Source organism: Perognathus longimembris, chromosome 13 (genome assembly GCF_023159225.1).
Source record: "Perognathus longimembris pacificus isolate PPM17 chromosome 13, ASM2315922v1, whole genome shotgun sequence".
Lineage (NCBI taxonomy): Eukaryota > Metazoa > Chordata > Mammalia > Rodentia > Heteromyidae > Perognathus > Perognathus longimembris.
Genome location: NC_063173.1, coordinates 51,569,556 through 51,589,336, shown reverse-complemented (window position 1 = coordinate 51,589,336; position 19,781 = coordinate 51,569,556). Strand labels below are relative to the sequence as shown.

General features: G+C 38.5%; 2 protein-coding genes across 2 annotated transcripts; both read left to right on the top strand.

Moving 5' to 3' along the window:
- Positions 1–787: 787 nt before the first annotated feature.
- Positions 788–1,720, top strand: LOC125361556 (olfactory receptor 5M3). Its single transcript, XM_048360087.1, has one exon. The coding sequence runs from the start codon at positions 788–790 to the stop codon at positions 1,718–1,720; it is 933 nt and encodes a 310-aa protein (XP_048216044.1).
- Positions 1,721–14,649: 12,929 nt separating this feature from the next.
- Positions 14,650–15,594, top strand: LOC125362561 (olfactory receptor 5M9). The gene has a single exon (XM_048361380.1). The coding sequence runs from the start codon at positions 14,650–14,652 to the stop codon at positions 15,592–15,594; it is 945 nt and encodes a 314-aa protein (XP_048217337.1).
- Positions 15,595–19,781: the final 4,187 nt, after the last annotated feature.

Sequence of the window (19,781 nt, the reverse complement as noted above, 5' to 3'; positions counted from 1 at the left end):
ATTTATGGATTCAGTCCAACAAAGAAATTGTGATTCAAAAAATTACAACATATAAGGTTAAAAGGAGGAATTCTGGGAGTAGTCATTTGCCTTAGACATAATATTAAATGCTGATAATACATGAAACAGTTCATAGTTCAATCTTCCATAAATTAATTTTCTTTCTGAAATTCTATTTCAAGTAGATATTGTGTAGATGGACACCACATGGAGATTCATTGATGGGAAAAGAATTTTTTCACAAGATGTATATATATATATATATGTCTATGTATATACACACATATATATGAAAATCAAACCTTGACTTAAGTAGGCAAAGCAAATGTGAATGAATTAATTCCAAGACATCTTCTAATAGTGTAGCTCAAGGAAGATGGTGTTTGTATAAGAAGTTGGACACAGCATCAAATTATCCCATTATTATTTGATGTAGACAGTTCTTATCCAAAACTGTTACAAATACCTTGTGAGACATTAATGTATGCACAGTAAAGAAATTCTTTTGCTAGCAACATTGCTGAAAAAATCAAGTTTTGTAGAAATTTGAAAGGAAGAGAGCATTCTAATTTAAGAATAAATTTGGAAAATATTTAAGAATATTTCCTGGAACCCATCTAGAGAAATTCCTGAGAAATGTCATTATTTTCCTACTCACAATCCCATTATAAATCTGTAAAAGTATATTTTATGCTGAGAAAATGCACATTTGTATTAATATCTCTAAATTATTTATTTCATTTTAGTGTTGCAGAGATTTAGATCTCATTTTGACAGAATTGTGGAAATGCTAAATTTCACAGATGTGACAGAATTCATTCTCTTGGGATTAACCAGCCAAAAGGAATTGCAAATTCTCTTCTTCGTCATTTTCCTTGTGGTCTACATTGTCACCATGGTGGGCAATATTGGCATGATTCTATTAATTAAGGCCAGTCCCCAGCTGAATAGCCCCATGTATTTTTTCCTTAGTCACTTGTCTTTCATTGATGTGCTGTTTTCTTCCAATGTCACTCCTAAGATGTTGGAAAACCTGCTATCTGAGACAAAAACCATTTCATATGAGGGTTGTTTGGTGCAATGTTTCCTCTTCATTGCCCTTGTCCATGTAGAAATTTTTATTCTGGCTGTGATGGCCTTTGACAGATACATGGCAATAGGGAATCCTTTGCTGTACAGCAGCAAAATGTCCAGGATTGTCTGTATTCGACTGATTTCTTTCCCCTATGTGTATGGATCTCTGACTAGTCTGGCTGCAACATTATGGACTTATGGCTTGTACTTCTGTGGGAAACTTGAGATCAACCACTTCTACTGTGCAGATCCACCTCTCATCAAAATGGCCTGTGCGGGGACTTTTGTGAAAGAGTACACCATGCTCATACTTGCAGGCATTAACTTCACCTATTCCCTGATTGTCGTAATCTTGTCTTATGTGTTCATTCTCATTGCCATCCTAAGAATGAACTCAGCAGAAGGAAGGCGGAAGGCCTTTTCTACCTGTGGATCCCATCTGACAGCGGTGGCCATTTTTTATGGTACTCTGATCTTCATGTACCTCAGGAGGCCCACCAAGGAATCTGTGGAGCAGGGAAAGATGGTGGCTGTGTTTTACACCACGGTGATCCCCATGCTGAACCCCATGATCTACAGTCTAAGGAACAAGGACGTGAAAGAGGCCATGGACAAAGCCATTAGCAGAGCATGTCTTGCAAAATAAAGCCAAGTAGAGTTGTTTGTTTTCTCTTATTCATTTGGCAACCAGTTCTGCCCAGTAAAGAGAACATCAATCTGACTATTTTTCAAGGAAAAATATCAAAATATAAATTAGTTAAAGAAAGTAAAGTGAGTAATTACTGCTGATGAAAGCCTGGAAAATAGTTATTGCATGGTATGTGTAAAATAAATTATGTCAATGTTCATATGTGCAACAGCTGAATGAATTACAAATTAGTCATCTAATTTGATAGCGGTAAAATGGTTTGCTTTTTGTAAGGTAAAGTACATTAGATGAATTTAGGGATAGTTTTGCCCTTTTGAAAATGATTGGGGAAGAAGCTTGAGAAGATGGCGGAGAAGCAACAGTGCCCTAGCTGATCTCCCTCCAACAGCGCAGTTTTCCCACCCCAGAGAAACATTTACCACTAGATAGACAGCTCAAATAAGTTCTAACAGTACAGGGATTCTGGCCAGGAAGGACAAATCAACTTAGCTAGTCTGAAATCACAGATTCGAGCTCTGGGCGGAGTCCCAACGGGGGCCGGCACCATGCTACGCACCCCGCACAGTTCAACGGAGACCAGGGAGAAATTCTCCAGATGGCAATGTCCGTACAGATCGCAGGCTGAGCACAAATGGGCTGAAATCTCAGAGACAGCGTGAGTACTCCCACGAAATACAGTCTCACTCATGCCCAAAGAGCAGCCCCTCCCCCAACTGCCAGAGCAAAGCGCCATCTTTGACACTGGCAAAGCGTCAGACCAGACTGGAGCTAAAGCCTGCCTGGGGAAAGCGAGGACAAAAAAGCCATCTTTGAGAAGAGCAAGAGGGACCAATTAGTGAGACCCAGCTCCGCCCAGGAGAACGCCCCTGCCCAGGTGGGAGCCGTGTCCTGGGCCTCTGCCCGGCTAGAGGTGCCCGCCCTGCTTGGCGGAAGTCCTAAATTAAAAAGCAAAAGCGGCAAGCAGCTATTGGCAGCACGGATCTGCCAAATGGGAGAACAAACTTCCCGAGACAGATAAATGGTCCCATTTAGATGCCCAATTCCCAGCCCGAAACAGAGCTGAATTCCATACCCAGCTCTGCCCAGAAGGCTGTCCTGCCCAGGAGGGTGGAACCTCCCCAAGGCAAGTGACTCAGCCCAGTAAACCAGGCCAGAGTCACCTGCCCTGCTTAGTCCACAGCCTATTCAAAGCGAGGCGTTAAAGGCAGCGGCCCAACAGCAGATGGGAGGAGCCGCAGCTTCTGAGACCGCTCAAGTCCCCACCTACAGAGCACGCCCAAGTTTTACCTGCAACCTGTGGCAACCACAGAGACCCAGGATTGCACCAACAGGGGAGGAGGGTCAGTACAGATCCACCCCTGCAAACTGAAGGCATGTCAAACCAGCCAAGTGGCAGAATAGACTGCAGACCATCACAAGGAAACCAGAGACTGTAGAAAGTCCATCCAAACAAGGAAGACTATTTTTTTGGTCTCAAAAGATTTTTAAGCTTTCATTTTTATTTTTTTTCTTATATTTTCATTTCTGAAACATCATTGGTTTATTTTTGTTTCCCATTTTCACCTGTTGGTTCTAACATTTTTTTTTGTTTTTTTTTTTGTTGTTGTTGTTGTAGTTGATCATTTTTTTCTTTTTCTGTTTTTTCCTTTATATTTTATTTTTTTAAATAACTTTTCTCAGCTATGTGCATTTGTCTTCCAGTATTCTGTCTTTATTTCTTTCTATGTATTCTCTTTCTTTAAAAATTACTTTCCTATGAATAACATCTCCACTCTTTACTGCTAACTCTCCACTGTCTATCATTTTAACCATGCTGTTTCTACTGATTCTACTCTCCTCCACATTTCCACGTCACTGAAACTAAACCAAAATCATCACCCGCTCATACATTTTACTCTAGTTTCTTTATTTCCTCTAACTTACCCTCCTGACTTACTACTAGGTCCTCCAGATCCCATTGACGCCTGGTTATTGGACAGAGGGTATCCCTGCTTAATTTGAGTGAAACAAACGTGTTCATAGAGAAAGCCAGTCCAAAAGGAACTTAATATAAGAACAAGAATTGCTCATAGGGTTATAACTGTAAATAAGTAACTACTGAATACAGGGCTCAGGATTGGTTGTTATATTGAAATTGTATTCTTTAGGAATGCCAAATATAATTTTATACACAGGTATAAAAGGTATCCATATATAATTGTGAACTTCTAAGATTTACACAACAGTGCTTGGTAAGGTCTGCTTTGGGTCTTACACGGTGTTCACAGGTGCTTGTAGATTGGCATTACCAATCCAAATGGGCAGAAGGAACACAAGAAAGATGGCAAACAATGAAGTCTTAGCCCCCACTAAAAACAAGCAGGAAGCAGAGCAGTCAATCAAAGACATAGAAGATAACCCCCAAAATGCTCTACAAAGTCTACTGATAAACATGATAAATGAAAAGTTTGAATCTCTTCAGTCAATTATTCTAGAGCATGAGGAGGCAAAGCAAAAATTAATGGAGAATTTCATGGTATCTGCAAATAGAAAGATAAATGAATTTCAAGAGTCAAATGAAAAGATAGCTACCCAGCTAAAAGATTTGAGAGACAACACTCAAAACCAAATTAATGAAGTTAATGAAGTAAAGAAGTCCATACAAGACCTAGGGAATGACATGGAAATTATCAGGAAAGACCAGTCAGAGAATAAGAGATTTGAAATTAAGTAGCTAGCCTACAATCCCTACTGACCGAACAGAGGGTCGAATCTCAGGAGCTGAAAATTCCCTAGAATCTATGGAGAAAAATAAAAAAACAATACAAGTCCAGTCCAATCAACAAAACAGATCACTACAGGAGATTCAAGACATGATCAGGAAGCCCAATTTAAGAATAATAGGTTTGAGGAAAACTTGGAGAAAAAAGATAATGGGATAGGCAACCTATTTAACAGAATATTAGCTGAGAACTTCCCAAATATCCAGAAGGAAAGGCCTATACAGGTACAAGAAGCATTTAGAACCCCAAACTGACCAGACCAGAATAGGACATCCCACCGACACATTGTGATCAAAACAGGATCAGTAGAGTCCAAGGAAACAATCCTTAAAGTTGTTAGGGAGAAGAAAACAATCACATATAAAGGAAAAGCAATCAGAATCACCCCAGACTTCTCAGCAGAGACCATGAAAGCAAGGAGAGCCTGGAATAAGGTATACCAAACACTAAAAAAATAACTATCAACCAAGAATACTGTACCTACCCAAACTCTCATTCATAGCTGAAGGTCAAATAAAAGTCTTCCATAGTAAGGAAAAACTGAAACAATATATCTCCACCAAACCAGATTTGCAAAAAATCCTTAAAGATGTACTATACAGGGAAAATAATCAAGATCCCAATACAGACAGAGAAATGAACCCTAAATAGTAAACATCAGATCAAGAAATGGGAAGACACAGCTTTAAACAAGATAGTGACAATGAAAGTAACAAACAATCATCTCTCGATCCTAACTCTCAAAATTAATGGACTTAATTCTCCAATCAAACGACATAGGCTCATAAGTTGGATCAAAAATCAAGATCCATCTTTCTGTTGCCTCCAAGAGACACATTTATCCAGCAAAATTAAACATCTTCTAAAAGTGAAAGGCTGGAATCAAATCTATCAAGCAAATGTCCCCCATAAGCAGGCTGGAGTTGCAATCCTAGTATCAGACAAAATTGACTTCAAATTAAAAAAGGTAAGAAGAGACAAAGAAGGTTATTACATGCTAGTAAAGGGATCTCTCCTACATGAAGATATAACCATTCTAAATATCTACACACCAAATGCAGGAGTACCCAACTTCATCAAACAAACACCTTGGACTCTAAAAACACGCATAGACCCAAACATATTGATAGTTGGGGACTTTAACACCCCACTATCACTTCTGAACAGATCAACACACCAAAAACTGAACAAAGAAACCACAGAACTAAATAATTGCATAGACCAACTAGACTTAACTGACATCTACAGAATATTCCACCCAGCAACCACAGAATACACATTCTTCTCCACAGCACATGGAACATTCTCCAAAATAGATCACATCTTAGGGCACAAAAAAATCTGTACGGGGCTGGGGATATAGCCTAGTGGCAAGAGTGCCTGCCTCAGATACACGAGGCCCTAGGTTCGATTCCCCAGCACCACATATACAGAAAACAGCCAGAAGCGGCGCTGTGGCTCAAGTGGCAGAGTGCTAGCCTTGAGCGGGAAGAAGCCAGGGACAGTGCTCAGGCCCTGAGTCCAAGGCCCAGGACTGGCCAAAAAAAAAAAAAAAAAAAAAAAAAAAAAAAATCTGTACAAATTCAGAAGTATCAAAACCATTCCCTGCATACTCTCAGACCACAATGGAATAAAATTAGAGCTCAACTCAAACAGACACCACAGAAAATCCCACAATTCAGGGAGACTAAACAACACACTGCTGAACCATCAGAGGGTCATCGAAGAAATTAAAATGGAAATACAAATGTTTTTGGAATTCAACCAAGATGAGGACACAAAGTACCAGCTCCTTTGGGACACTGCAAAGACAGTACTCAGAAATAAATTTCTATCTCTAAGTGCATATACCAACAAATTGGAGAAACAGCAACTCTATAATTTAAGGAAGCACCTTAATCTCCCAGAAAGAGAATAACAAGCCAAACAAGTCAATAGACAGAAACAAATAATTAAAATCAAATCAGAATTAAATCAATAAGAGACGAAAAAAAAATCAAAAGAATCAACGAAACAAAGAATAGGTTCTTTGAAAAAATCAACAAGTTAGACAGACCCCTGGCAAACCTGACCAAAAAATGAAGGCAGCACACTCAAATAAACAAGATAAGAGATGAAACAGGTAATATCACTACAGAAATAAACGAAATTCAGAAAATAATAAGGGAATATTTTGCAAACCTTATGCCAACAAATTCGAGAACTGATTTCCTAGAAAAAATTCATATCCCCAAACTCAACCATGAAGATTTAAACCTAAACAGACCCACATCCAGTATTGAAATAGAAACGGCAATAAATGATCTCCCATCCAAGAAAAGCCCAGGTCCAGACGGATTCACTGCAGAATTCTACAAGGCCTTCAAAACAGAACTCACACGAATATTTCTCAAACTCTTCAATGAAATTGAACGAGAACGTTCACTACCAGACACATTCTATGAAGCCAGTATAAACCTCATCCCAAAACCAGGACTCATCACGGAAAGAGGACTATAGACCGATTTCCCTGATGAATATAGACTCAAAAATTCTCAACAAAATTCTGGCCAATTGATTTCAACAGGTCATTAAAAAAAATCATACATCACGATCGAAGTGGATTCTTCCCAGGGATGCAAAGTTGGTTCAATATACGCAAGTCAATTAATGTAATCCACCACATCAACCAGAGCAAGGTAAAGAAGTACATGGTTTTATCTCTGGATGCGGAAAAAGTGTTCGACAAAATCAAGCACTCAATTTTGCTAAAAGCCCTGGAAAAACTGGGATTCCAGGGAGCATTCTTGAATATAATCAAGGCAGTTTATGATAAACCAACAGCAAGTATAACTCTAAGTGGTGAAAAACTAAAGCCATTCCCTTTAAAATCAGGAAAAAGACAGAGATGCCCACTCTGGCCCCTGCTCTTCATCATAGTACTAGAATTCCTAGCCAGAGCAATTAGGCAAGAAGAAAATATAAAGGGGATCCAAATAGGAAAAGATGTAGTTAAACTTTCTCTCTTCGCAGATGACATGATGCTATACCTAAAGAATCCCACAGACTCTAACCCCCCAAGCTTCTAGAGCTGATCCAAAACTTTGGCAACGTTGCAGGATATAAAATAAACCCTCAAAAATCAATGGCCTTTCTCTATGCTAACGACCCAAAGACTGAGGCGGACATCAGGAAATCAACTCCTTTTGCAATAGCCTCAAAAAACATAAAATACCTAGGAATAACCTTAACCAAAGCAGTGAAAGACCTCTTTGATGAGAACTTTAAAAGCTTGAGAAATGAAATTAAGTCAGAACTAAGGAAATGGAAAAACCTCCCATGCTCCTGGATTGGGAGGATTAATATAATCAAAATGGCAATATTGCCAAAGGCTATCTACAAATTCAATGCAATATCCATTAGTATCCCAACACCATTTTTTAATGAAATAGAGGAAGCAATCCAGAAATTCATATGGAACAATAAAAGACCTAGAATAGCAAAAACAATCCTAATCAGAAAGAACAGTGTGGGAGGAATTACAATACCCAACTTCAAGCTATATTATAAAGCTATAGTAATAAAAATAGCTTGGTATTGGCACTGAAACAGACCTGAAGACCAATGGAACAGAATTGAAGACCTAGAAATGAACCCACAGAACTATGCCTACTCAATCTTTGATAAAGGAGCTAAAACAATATGGAAGAAAGATAGCCTCTTTAACAAATGGTGATGGCAAAGCTGGTTCAACACATGCCACAAACTAAAACTAGATCCTTATATATCATCCTGCACCAAAATCAACTCCAAATGGATTAAAGACCTCGAAATCAAAACAGCCACCCTGAAAACACTAAAGGAAGGAGTAGGAGAAACACTTGGGCTCCTTGTCGCAGGACAGAACTTCCTTAACAAAGACCCAGAAAGGCTACAAATCAAAGAAAGGTTGGACAAATGGGACTGCATCAAACTGCAGAGCTTCTGCTAGGCAAAGGACATAGCTCACAAGATAAACAGAAAGCCCACAGACTGGGAGAAGATCTTTACTGGCCATTCAATGGACAAAGGCCTCATATCTAAAATATATGCAGAACTCAAAAAATTACCTTCCTCCAAAACAAAACCGCAAAGAACCAATAGCCCCCTCATCAAGTGGGCTAGAGACTTAAAAAGAGACTTCTCTGATGAGGAAATGAGAATGGCCAAGAGACATATGAAAAAGTGCTCTATATCACTGGCCATAAAAGAAATGCAAATCAAAATAACATTGAGGTTCCATCTCACCCCGGTAAGAATGTCATATATCAAGAAAACTAACAATAACAATTGTTGGAGGGGATGTGGCCAAAAGGGAACACTACTTCATTGTTGTTGGGAATGTAAACTGGTTCAGCCACTCTGGCAAGCAGTATGGAGATTCCTCAGAAGGCTAAATATAGCGGCTCCCTATGACCCAGCAGCCCCACTTTTGGGCATGTATCCAAAAGAACACAAACAAAATCACAGTAAAGCCACCAGTACAATAATGTTCACTGCAGCGTAATTTGTCATAGTGAGAATCTGGAACCAACCCAGATGCGCCTCAGTAGACGAGTGGATCAGGAAAATGTCGTACATATACACAATGTTATATTATGCCTCTATCAGAAAGAATGACATTGCCCCATTTGTAAGGAAATGGAAGGACTTGGAAAAAATTATACTAAGTTAAGTGAGCCAGACCCAAAGAAACGATGGACTCGATGGTCTCCCTTATTGGGAATAATTAGTACAGGTTTAGGCAAGTCACAACAGTGGATCACAAGAGCCCAATAGCTATACCCTTATGAACACATAAGATGATGCTAAGTGAAATGAACGCCATGTTATGGAAACGATTGTTATATCACAGTTGTAACTACTTTCAACGTCCCATGTGTATCTGTAGCTTCTATTATTGATGATGTTCTTGTATCACCTTCCTGTGGTTGTACCTACACTATTTCTGTAATCTTATCTGAGTATATTGGAAACCATGTATACTGGTATTAGAACTAGGAAATTGAAAGGGAATACCAAAATTGTGAGACACAGCGTAAAAAAAGAAAAACAACTACAAAAGCAATACTTGCAAAACTGTTTGGTATAAGTGAACTGAACACCTCATGGGGGGAAAGGGAAAGGGGGAGGAGGGAGGGGGGTATGAGGGATGAGGTAACAAACAATACAAGTAATGTATTCACTGCCTAACTTATGGAACTGTAACCTCTCTGTCCATCAGTTTGATAATAAAAATTTGAAAAAAAAAGATAATGGTTGGTGGCATAACCATAAAGTACTAAATTTCATTTCCCAGGATTAAGAAATACTTTGATATTCAATATGGTGGCTAGGTGATTGTCGATGTTGGATATTTGTTTGGTGAGCAATGAGTCTATTCAGAGAATATTAGCAATACTGCTGTATTTATCCTTTTTTCAAATCAGTGATCTTTAAAAAGCACAGCATTCTATAACTTTATTTTACCAATTCAAGTACTTTCCATTCTTTTAGCTGTCAGTTTACAACTAAGCAATCTGTGCCTTTCTTAGATAGTAAAGATGGTGTCCTCTGTCAGTCTAAAGAGAATATGGAATGAGTAGGTGAATATGTGATATGTGAATACCCCCCTCATGAAGGAAACATAAACTAACAAACTGATGTTTACAGAGAATTTTTGTATGTTTTTATCTAAAAGTCTCAAAAGTTCAGTTAATTTTTTTTGAGAGATAAAATTGTACTCAGTGAAAAAGAAACCTGAAGATATTGCTTCAGGATTCAGTTTCTCCAACTCTAAAAATAACTCTCATGCTGTTTAGGAAACTTCAATATTTAACATTATTGTATAAAATCTAAAGTTGTTTTCCTATCCTCCATCACATATGAATAAGTTAGTTTAATAAAGATCCACATACATTCCCTTACCTCATAGACTACATAGTCTTCGACACTAGTACTGGCCATAATCAGGTTTCTTTCTGAAATCATCAATTCTCAACAATTCAGTTAAGTTTTGTTTGAAAGAAAACAATATTCAAGAAGGTGGTTTAGTTTTGAAAAGTAATGAGAAAGCCTATCAAGATCTGGAAAAAATTATGTTAAGTGAAATTATTCAGGCCCAGAGGGACAAAGTATGCTTGCTTAATCTCATATGTGGAAGCTAGAATTAATTTATGAATGTACAAGCAAACATATATGGAGTTGTATGTAAGTGTAAACAAAGGTTTTAATTCAAGTATGTTGTTTCTAGAATTCAAGTGGTGTAATTTCTTAGAAAAATGAATTCACAATCCAACAAGATGAATATCAGGAAACTTGTACTTGAAAGGTGTGAAGCGGAGGTCATACATAGTTCAGGGTGTAGATAAATCAAAAGAGCAATGGTGGGGGAATTCAGTCATAATATTCAATGCATATGCTATGAAATTAAGAAAATTGAATGAAGGGTTTGGGTAGGAGGGAAAGGGAAGAAAGATAATAGGACTAGCATCTATTAAGATGAATTGTATTCATAAACTGGTTTGTTGAGTGGTAACTCCTTTGAACAACTACTTAAAGACAATAAAATATGATTAAAATAAATAACATGAAAGTGGCACTGTGGCTCAAGTAGTAGAGCACTCACCTTGAGCTGATGAGCTCAAAACAGCACCCAGGCCCAGAATTCAAGCCCCACGACCAATAAAAATAAATAAATAAATAAATAGCATGAATACATTAAAATGTATTAAAAGCACACACAAGGAAGATAAAATAAAGTAACCTGAAAACAACATTAATATGTGGGGTGTATGTGGTTCATACCTGCAATCCTAGCTACTCAGAGACTGAGAACTGAGGATCACAGTTAAAACCCTGCGTTGGTAGGAAATTCTCTGAGACCTTATCTCCAATTAAGCACTTAAAAAACAGTAGAGCTATGGTTCAAGTGGTAAAGTGCTAGTGTTGAACACTAGCAAAGGGAAAGCTCCCAGGCCTTGAATTAAGCCCAAAAATGGGAACAAAAAATATAGAATAAATAATATAATTTGATATACCTCTTGGATTTCATTTCATGCTGTAGAGTCATGGTAATAACTTACTTTATTAAAATTTGTGAATTTACATAAACATGAATCACTAAATTACTTTTGATATGGAGAATAACATGGTTAAATAAACGTAATGTTCCCATATTTGATATTATCTTCCAGACTATATTTTCTTGAGATATTATGTATTAGCTCTTAAGTCCCTGGCACAAATGAGTTCATTTTCTGGACTTTCTTCATAGTGCAAATGGAGTATATGGTCACTACGAGACACAGGAGAAAAAGTTACCTGATCACAATCCTGTCTGTAGTTTTCTAAAACATAATGGGCAGCACATAGTTTAGAGTCCATGAAGGCTAGTGTTGACTTTATTAGCTATCTAAACTCAGTCTTACAATATCATAAACCAATCCTTCTTTTGTTGTTCTACATAAGGATATTATTAATCATAATCTCACAGAGTTTGAGAAGTAATAGTTATAAATGCTGAGAAAATCAAGCTGTACTAATTATGTCATTTTTTTGGAATACTTCATATGTACAGTATGTTGAGAATAGAATTATACTATATTATCTGAGATAATCAAAACCATGCTCTTTAAAGTGTGGTTTTGAACAACTGATTCTTTTTATTCATTGTTGTTTCTGTTTTCTTTCCTTTACGTCTTGTTTGTTAGTTTACCTGTATTTACGATGGTAATGGGGACACAGAAAAGGAGGGAGAAAGGATGAACAAATTCAGCCTTGGTATGCACTAGACACTGTTGAAAATGAACTCAAGCCACTAATATACATGATGCAACCCAGTAATAATTTTCTGTGATGCATTCTTATCAATGTGTGAATAAATAAGTACAGAACCTATGTGTGACAGTAACTAATAAATGCTATTGCAATGTCATGAAATTTGCTTTCTCAGTTTTAAGACTCATTCCCACCCACACATTTTTACTTCGATGCCCCAGATGTTTCTTGAGTTGCAATCATTATTTCTTTCATAATTACATAGGGAACACCTTAGGGAGATGTTCTCAAATGCTCTCAATACTCGACTCCATTATAAATAGTGAGAAATTAACATTTGCTGTTTGCCTTTGCTGAAGGTAGGTTTGCAAGTTTTAAAATCTTTGCAGTACAGATTTGCACAGTCAAATCTTGTAATGTGAAGTATTATTTTGGAAAGAGAGCTAAAAGAGTAACTGTAGACTCATTTCTGATTAGTGTTTTATTGGACCATTGATATACACATTATTGTTATAAAATATATATGAATATATGGGAATATTAAGTTGGTGGGAGTGATTCAGTAATTTATGCTATCAGTATTTGCCTTGGTGGGATATGAAAGAAAATGAATTTGATTTCTTATTTGTGAATTATACATTCTACCAATTTGATTGTCTAGATGATGCACATCCATGTAACAAACTTTCTTTTTTTACTATCTGATCTTAGATCAAAGGAATTATTTAAACTTAAAAGAGTAGCGATAAGCAGAGGTCTCTAGCTAGGCTATTCTGGAATCACAAAATCACATATTATTTCATACAGGATAAAGTAGAAAATGAATGATATCCTTCTTTATAATCAACACTGTATTGCACATGGAATATTAGTGGAATGCCTTATTAAAGTGTTGGTTGTAGGAGACTTTTAAGAGGACAAAGTAGGGATTAAATAATATGATTTGTGATTTGTATCTAAATACTGCAAAATTAATAGTATCTGCCTCAGGGAGACATTTATCTTTCACTGCTTCAGTTTCTTCTCCAGCAAAATGAATTACACTTTGAGTAGATTTCGTTTCATAGGATCTTTCATGCTAAAAACACGTAGTAAACATTTGTTTAAAAAAAACTAGGTATTCATACAATATTATAAACCTGGGTGTGGGGGCTCTAGAAAAAAATCTTCGCTAGATAATTTTCATAGCATCATAATAATGCAGGCTGTAAAACATGAATTATGAAATAGTATCCCTCTGTAGAGATTAGAATGCTTTGTAAAGTTCCCTGGGTGGCTAGTTCTAAACATATACTATGTGCAAGGAGTAGTGGGGCAGACAGCCCAATGAGTTCCAAGGAAAGTGAGGCATACTTGCCAACAAATTAAGATAGCAAGAATTTAGGCTTCTTAGATGCCTTTGTGTCAGAGTACCATCAAAAAGTCATATAAAATAAAATTCAGATAGCCAAGGAATATGTGTATTTTAGCTATGACTTCACTTTATTATTTTTGTGTGTGTGTGTTGATCCTGGAGTTCTAACTGGGCATTGTCCCTGAGCTTTTGTGCTCAAGGCTAGTGCTCTACCACTCTACTACTAATATTCCTTCTTCTTCTTTCTTTTGTTTCTTGGTGGTTAATTGAAGATGCAAGTCTCATAGACTTTCCTGCCTGGGCTGGCTTTGAACTGTGATCCACAAATCTCAGCCTTTCCAGGATTGTGGATTATCAGCATAAGCCACCAGCACCTGGTTATGGTTATATTTTTTTTGTTTTGTTTTTCTTTTGGCAAAGGAAAACCTCTGACTTCAATTCTGTTTTCTAACCAAGCTTTACAGCTGTCATCTACCTCATAGCAGGCCAACTTAAAATCATTAAAAATGATTTAAAAACAGGGCTGGGGATATAGCCTAGTGGCAAGAGTGCCTGCCTCGGATACACAAGGCCCTAAGTTCGATTCCCCAGCACCACATATACAGAAAACGGCCAGAAGCGGCGCTGTGGCTCAAGTGGCAGAGTGCTAGCCTTGAGCGGGAAGAAGCCAGGGACAGTGCTCAGGCCCTGAGTCCAAGGCCCAGGACTGGCCAAAAAAAACAAAAACAAAAAACAAATAAGCTACATGCATGGAAATCTATTATAACTTAAATCAGAATGTAAAGGTCAGAGCCTGTTTATGTTACATCCACTTTACACATATGTGGTCACCATACGGACCATTAGGAAACATCTATTTTCCTATATCTACTTTAAAAAAAATTCCATTAGTTTAGAGAAGAAAAAATAATGGAATGGGAAAGTTTCAAGAATGAAATATATATATATATACATATATATATATATATATATATATATATATATATATGCTTACTGTTCTAAAAATCTCTTCCTAGGTGGCATAGACTGGGTCCATGTGGAAGGCAATGCCAAATTTCACGGATGTAACCGAGTTTCTCCTGGTGGGGCTGACTAGCCGGCAGGAGCTCCAGGTGCTGTTTTTTGTAGTGTTCCTCCTAGTTTACTTGACCACCCTGCTAGGGAATGTTGGCATGATCCTTTTGATTGGCATCAGCCCCCAGCTGCAAAGCCCCATGTACTTCTTCCTGAGCCACCTGTCCTTTGTGGATGTCTGGTTCTCCTCTAACGTGACCCCCAAAATGCTCGAAAACCTCCTTTCGAAGACGAAAACCATCTCCTACGTGGGGTGCCTGGTGCAGTGCTACTTTTTCATTGCCCTGGTCCACGTGGAGGTTTACATCTTGGCCGTGATGGCCTTCGATCGTTACATGGCCATCTGCAACCCTCTGCTTTATGGCAGCAGGATGTCCCGGGCGGTGTGCGTGCGGCTCATCTCCGTGCCCTACCTCTACGGCTTCTCCGTGAGTCTGATGTGCACTCTGTGGACCTACGGCCTGTACTTCTGCGGCAACGTGGAGATCAATCACTTCTACTGCGCAGATCCTCCCCTTATCAAGATCGCCTGCGGAGGCGTGCACATCAAGGAGTACACCATGATCGTCATCGCGGGCATCAACTTCACCTACTCACTGTCAGTGGTCCTGGTGTCCTACACCCTCATCGTGGTGGCCGTGCTTCGCATGCGCTCGGCAGACGGGCGGAGGAAGGCCTTCTCCACCTGTGGCTCCCACTTGACCGCCGTGTCCATGTTCTACGGGACGCTCATCTTCATGTACCTCAGGAGGCCCACCGAGGAGTCAGTGGAGCAGGGGAAGATGGTTGCTGTGTTCTACACCACGGTGATCCCCATGCTCAACCCCATGATCTACAGCCTGAGGAACAAGGACGTGAAAGAGGCCGTGGCCAAGGTGGTTGCCAAGGCCAGCTTGGTGTCGTGAAATGGCTACGTGTGCTTTTGGGGGCACGTGTTTGTCCATCTGATACACACACACACACACACACACACACACACACACACACACATACATATAACTGGACATGCAGTTTCTTGCTCTGGAAACACTCTGGGTTCCCATGGAGCCCAGATGATTTTCTTTACAATGGATCTCTACGAAGTTGTAAAAAGGACTTGCCATTTCACAGAGCAATCCAGGAATGCAATGCATCTTGGTCAGTGTCACCCTTTTCGATGTTCTAGATTCTTGGCTGCTGTTCTCTCCCTCTTCACCTTTTCATGTGTCTACCACTTTCTTCTTCACCCCACCCTGCCACGTTCAAGTACCCACTTCTCGGTTTTTATTGTGTTGAACTTTGGCTTTGCTTTTAGAAGGAATTAAACTATTTGGGATCTGCCTTGAATCTACCACGTTTCAATAATAAATTTGTATACAAATATATACCATCCAATGCATTTGTTTCTATGTTTATAAGGTAAATCTAGCTTCCACATACAAAGGAAAATATGCATCCTTTGTCTATCTGGGCCTGCATTACTTCACTTAATTTTCCAGATTTTTGCATTTCTTTACAAGTTGTACAATATCATACTTTCTAATGCATGAGTAAAATTCCAATATATACATATATGTACCTATACATGTATATATGTATATATATGCCCCTCTCTCTCTCTATATATATAAATATATATGTATATATATAACCACATTCACTTGGTCCATAAGAAACACTATCTAAAGATGACCCTTACCTGAAGTCATAGGGCCAGTCTAAGAGTGTTGTCCCTGAGGTGATTTCCTGAGATAATACCTGAAACTATGTGTTGTGTTCTTTGAGATTCATATCACCTTATATAGATCTTTAGCTCACATTAGTGCATGCGAAGTAGTACATTCCCACTAGTGTGCATTGTATTTAGAGTTAATCAGTTATAGTAGTTAGCCTAGAAAGTAGCCCTTCCTTCTATGGGAGTTCTCAAATATTGCAGGAATATGTATCTTTGTACATAAACTCAGAGAATTGTCTGAGGCAGATTGTATATAAATCTATTGCACATAAAAGCTTTGAACTATTTCTGTATTCTCAAGGTCAGACTAGCTCGATACGATTAACCCTTCCTTTCCTCTATCTTGATTAAAGACATGGATTAAAGAATGTTTATTGTTATTTATCATAGACTGAATTGTGCCTTCTCAAAATAAATGTTTTAAGTCTTAACTTCAGAAACTCTCAATAGCTTTCTTTTTAAGAAGGCAGAGGGTAGAGTTCATTGATATAAAGTCACACAGAATAGCCCTTTACCTATAGTGAGTTGTATTCTGGAAGGGTCAAGGCACAACAATAGAAGAGGCATATGAGGAGAGAGGCATCGATTGGCAAATGGCTGAGATTAATAGAATTTAAATGAGGAACACAAAAGCATACTCTCCTAGTATGTAAAACCTTCATAGGGATACTTCACGTTTTTAGAGTGAACATATAAAAATACATTTATATTGTTTTGAGGCATTCAGTTTGTGGAACATTATCATAATATCCAGAAAAATACATCATAATTCTCTTTGGTTGATAGGTTGGAAATGTGTTTTCTTGGAGTCTTTTTTTTTTATTTATCTATTTTTATTTTTTGCTGGCTTTGGGACTTGAGCTCTAGGCCTGGGTCTATCCCTAAGCTACTTTTGCTTAATTAAGGTTAGCACTCTACCACTTGAGCTACAGCACCACTTCTGGCTTTCTTTTTCAGTCCTGGGGATTGAACTCAAGGCCTAGGCACTGTCACTGAGCTTCTTTTGTTCAAGGCTAGCACTCTATCCCTTGAGCCACAGCACCACTCTGTCTTTTTCTGTGATTAACCGGTGATAAGAGTCTCATGGACTTTCCTGTCCCAGCTGTCTTAGAACAGTGATCCTCGGAGCTTAGCCTCTAAGTAGCTAGGATTATAGTCATGAGCCACCAACACAAGGCCCTTGGAGTCTATTGAAGGCTAGACTTTGGAATAGTGAACTATCATCAATTCTGGTTTGAGAGAGCCCTCCACTCTGTCTACCTTTCCATTCTCCCATCATACACTTGGCTTCTGGTTTTGCAACACCTTACACACACCCAGAAATTACCTAGTAGAAGATACATAATTTTTTAAAACCCGGTAGCATTAAATTTTACTTATATTACCTAACTCAGATTCACCCTTATTTACCAGGATATTTTTTTTTTTTTTTTTTTTTTTTTGCCAGTCCTGGGACTTGGACCCAGGGCTTGAGCACTGTCCCTGGCTTCTTCCCGCTCAAGGCTAGCACTCTGCCACTTGAGCCACAGCGCCGCTTCTGGCCGTTTTCTGTATATGTGGTGCTGGGGAATCGAACCTAGGGCCTCGTGTATCCGAGGCAGGCACTCTTGCCACTAGGCTATATCCCCAGCCCTTTACCAGGATATTATTAATAACAATTCTTCTTAATCTCTTCTTTACTGTTTAACCTATGAGCTTAGACTTTTCTTATTTAATGAAATGTTTATTTATTTATTTATTCAAATTTTTATTATCAAACTGATGTACAGAGAGGTTACAGTTTCATACCTTAGGCATTGGATACATTTCTTGTACTGTTTGTTACCTTGTCCCTCATACCCCCCTCTCCTCCCCCTTTCCCTTCCCCCCCCAGGTGTTCAGTTCACTTACACCAGACAGTTTTGCAAGTATTGCTTTTGTAGTTGTTTGTCTTTTTTTACCCTGTGTCTCTCAAATTTGGTATTCCCTTTCAATTTCCTGCATCCAATACCAGTATACACGGTTTCCAATATACTCAGATAAGATTACAGGGATAGTGTAGGTACAACCACAGGAAAGTGATACAAGAACATCATCAATAATAGAAACTACATATACACATGGGACGTTGAAAGTTGTTACAACTGTGATATAACAATTGTTTCCATAACATGGAGTTCATTTCACTTAGCATCATCTTATGTGTTCATAAGGGTATAGCTATTGGGCCTTGTGAAGCTCTGAAATGTTTTTGGAATTACAAAGCAAACAACAACTAAACTATTCATGTTTGCTGTTAGATATTGGGAATGAAGCTTTAAACATAAATTTCTATGTTATTGACAGATGGCATTCCATCATTCCCTCTCCCCTCCAAAAACCCCAATCCTGAGTCACATGAAAAAAATGCTCTACATCACTGGCCATAAAAGAAATGCAAATCAAAACAACATTGAGATACCACCTCACCCCAGGAAGAATGTCCATTATCAGGAAATCTAATAATAACAAATGCTCTAGGGGATGTGGCCCAAAGGGAACCGTACCACATTTTTGGTGGGAATGCAAACTGGTTCAACCCCTCTGAAAAGCAGTGTGGACGTTCCTAAGAAGGCTAAACATAGAGCTCCCCTATGATCCAGCAGCCCCACTTTTGGGCATCTACCCAAAAGACTACAATACAAGCAAGACCACACTAAAGCCACCAGCACAACTATGTTCATCACAGCACAACTTGTCATTGCTAAAACATGGAACCAACCCAGATGCCCCTCAGTAGACAAGTGTATCAGGAAAATGTGGTACATATAAAGAATGGAATTCTATGCCTCCATCAGAAGGAATGACACTGCCCCGTTCATAAGGATATGAAAGGACTTGGAAAAAAATCATATTAAGTGAAGTGACCTAGACCCAAAGAAACATAATCCCTATGGTGTCCCTCATAGGGAATAGCTAGTACAGGATTAGGCTAGCCATAGTAGAAGATCAGAATACCCCAATAGCTACAACCACATGAACACATAAGATGATGCTAAGTGAAATGAACTCTACACTATGGAAACAAGAGTTATAGCACTGTGGTAATTATTTTGACCATGCCATGTGAAACCTACCTTTTTTTGTCTTGTCTGTTTTTTTTTGTTTTGTTTAGTTTTGTTTCCCTTGTATTCCCTTCCTGTGGTTGTACCCCCACTACCAGTGTATCTCATCTGAATATCCTGGATACTGTTTATAGGGGTATTAGAACTAGGGAAGGGAAAAGGAATATCAAAACCGAGACATGAAGGCTAAAAAGACAAACCATTCCAAAAACAATACTTACAAAACCATTTCATGTAAACCTACTGCACAAGTCTTGGAGGGGAGAGGGAAAGGGGGAGGATGGAAGTTGGGAGA

What these genes read in the sequence shown, in the direction of transcription:
- LOC125362561 (XM_048361380.1), top strand. Translation starts at nt 14,650, where the DNA reads ATGTGGAAGGCAATGCCAAATTTCACGGATGTAACCGAGTTTCTCCTG.
- LOC125361556 (XM_048360087.1), top strand. Translation starts at nt 788, where the DNA reads ATGCTAAATTTCACAGATGTGACAGAATTCATTCTCTTGGGATTAACC.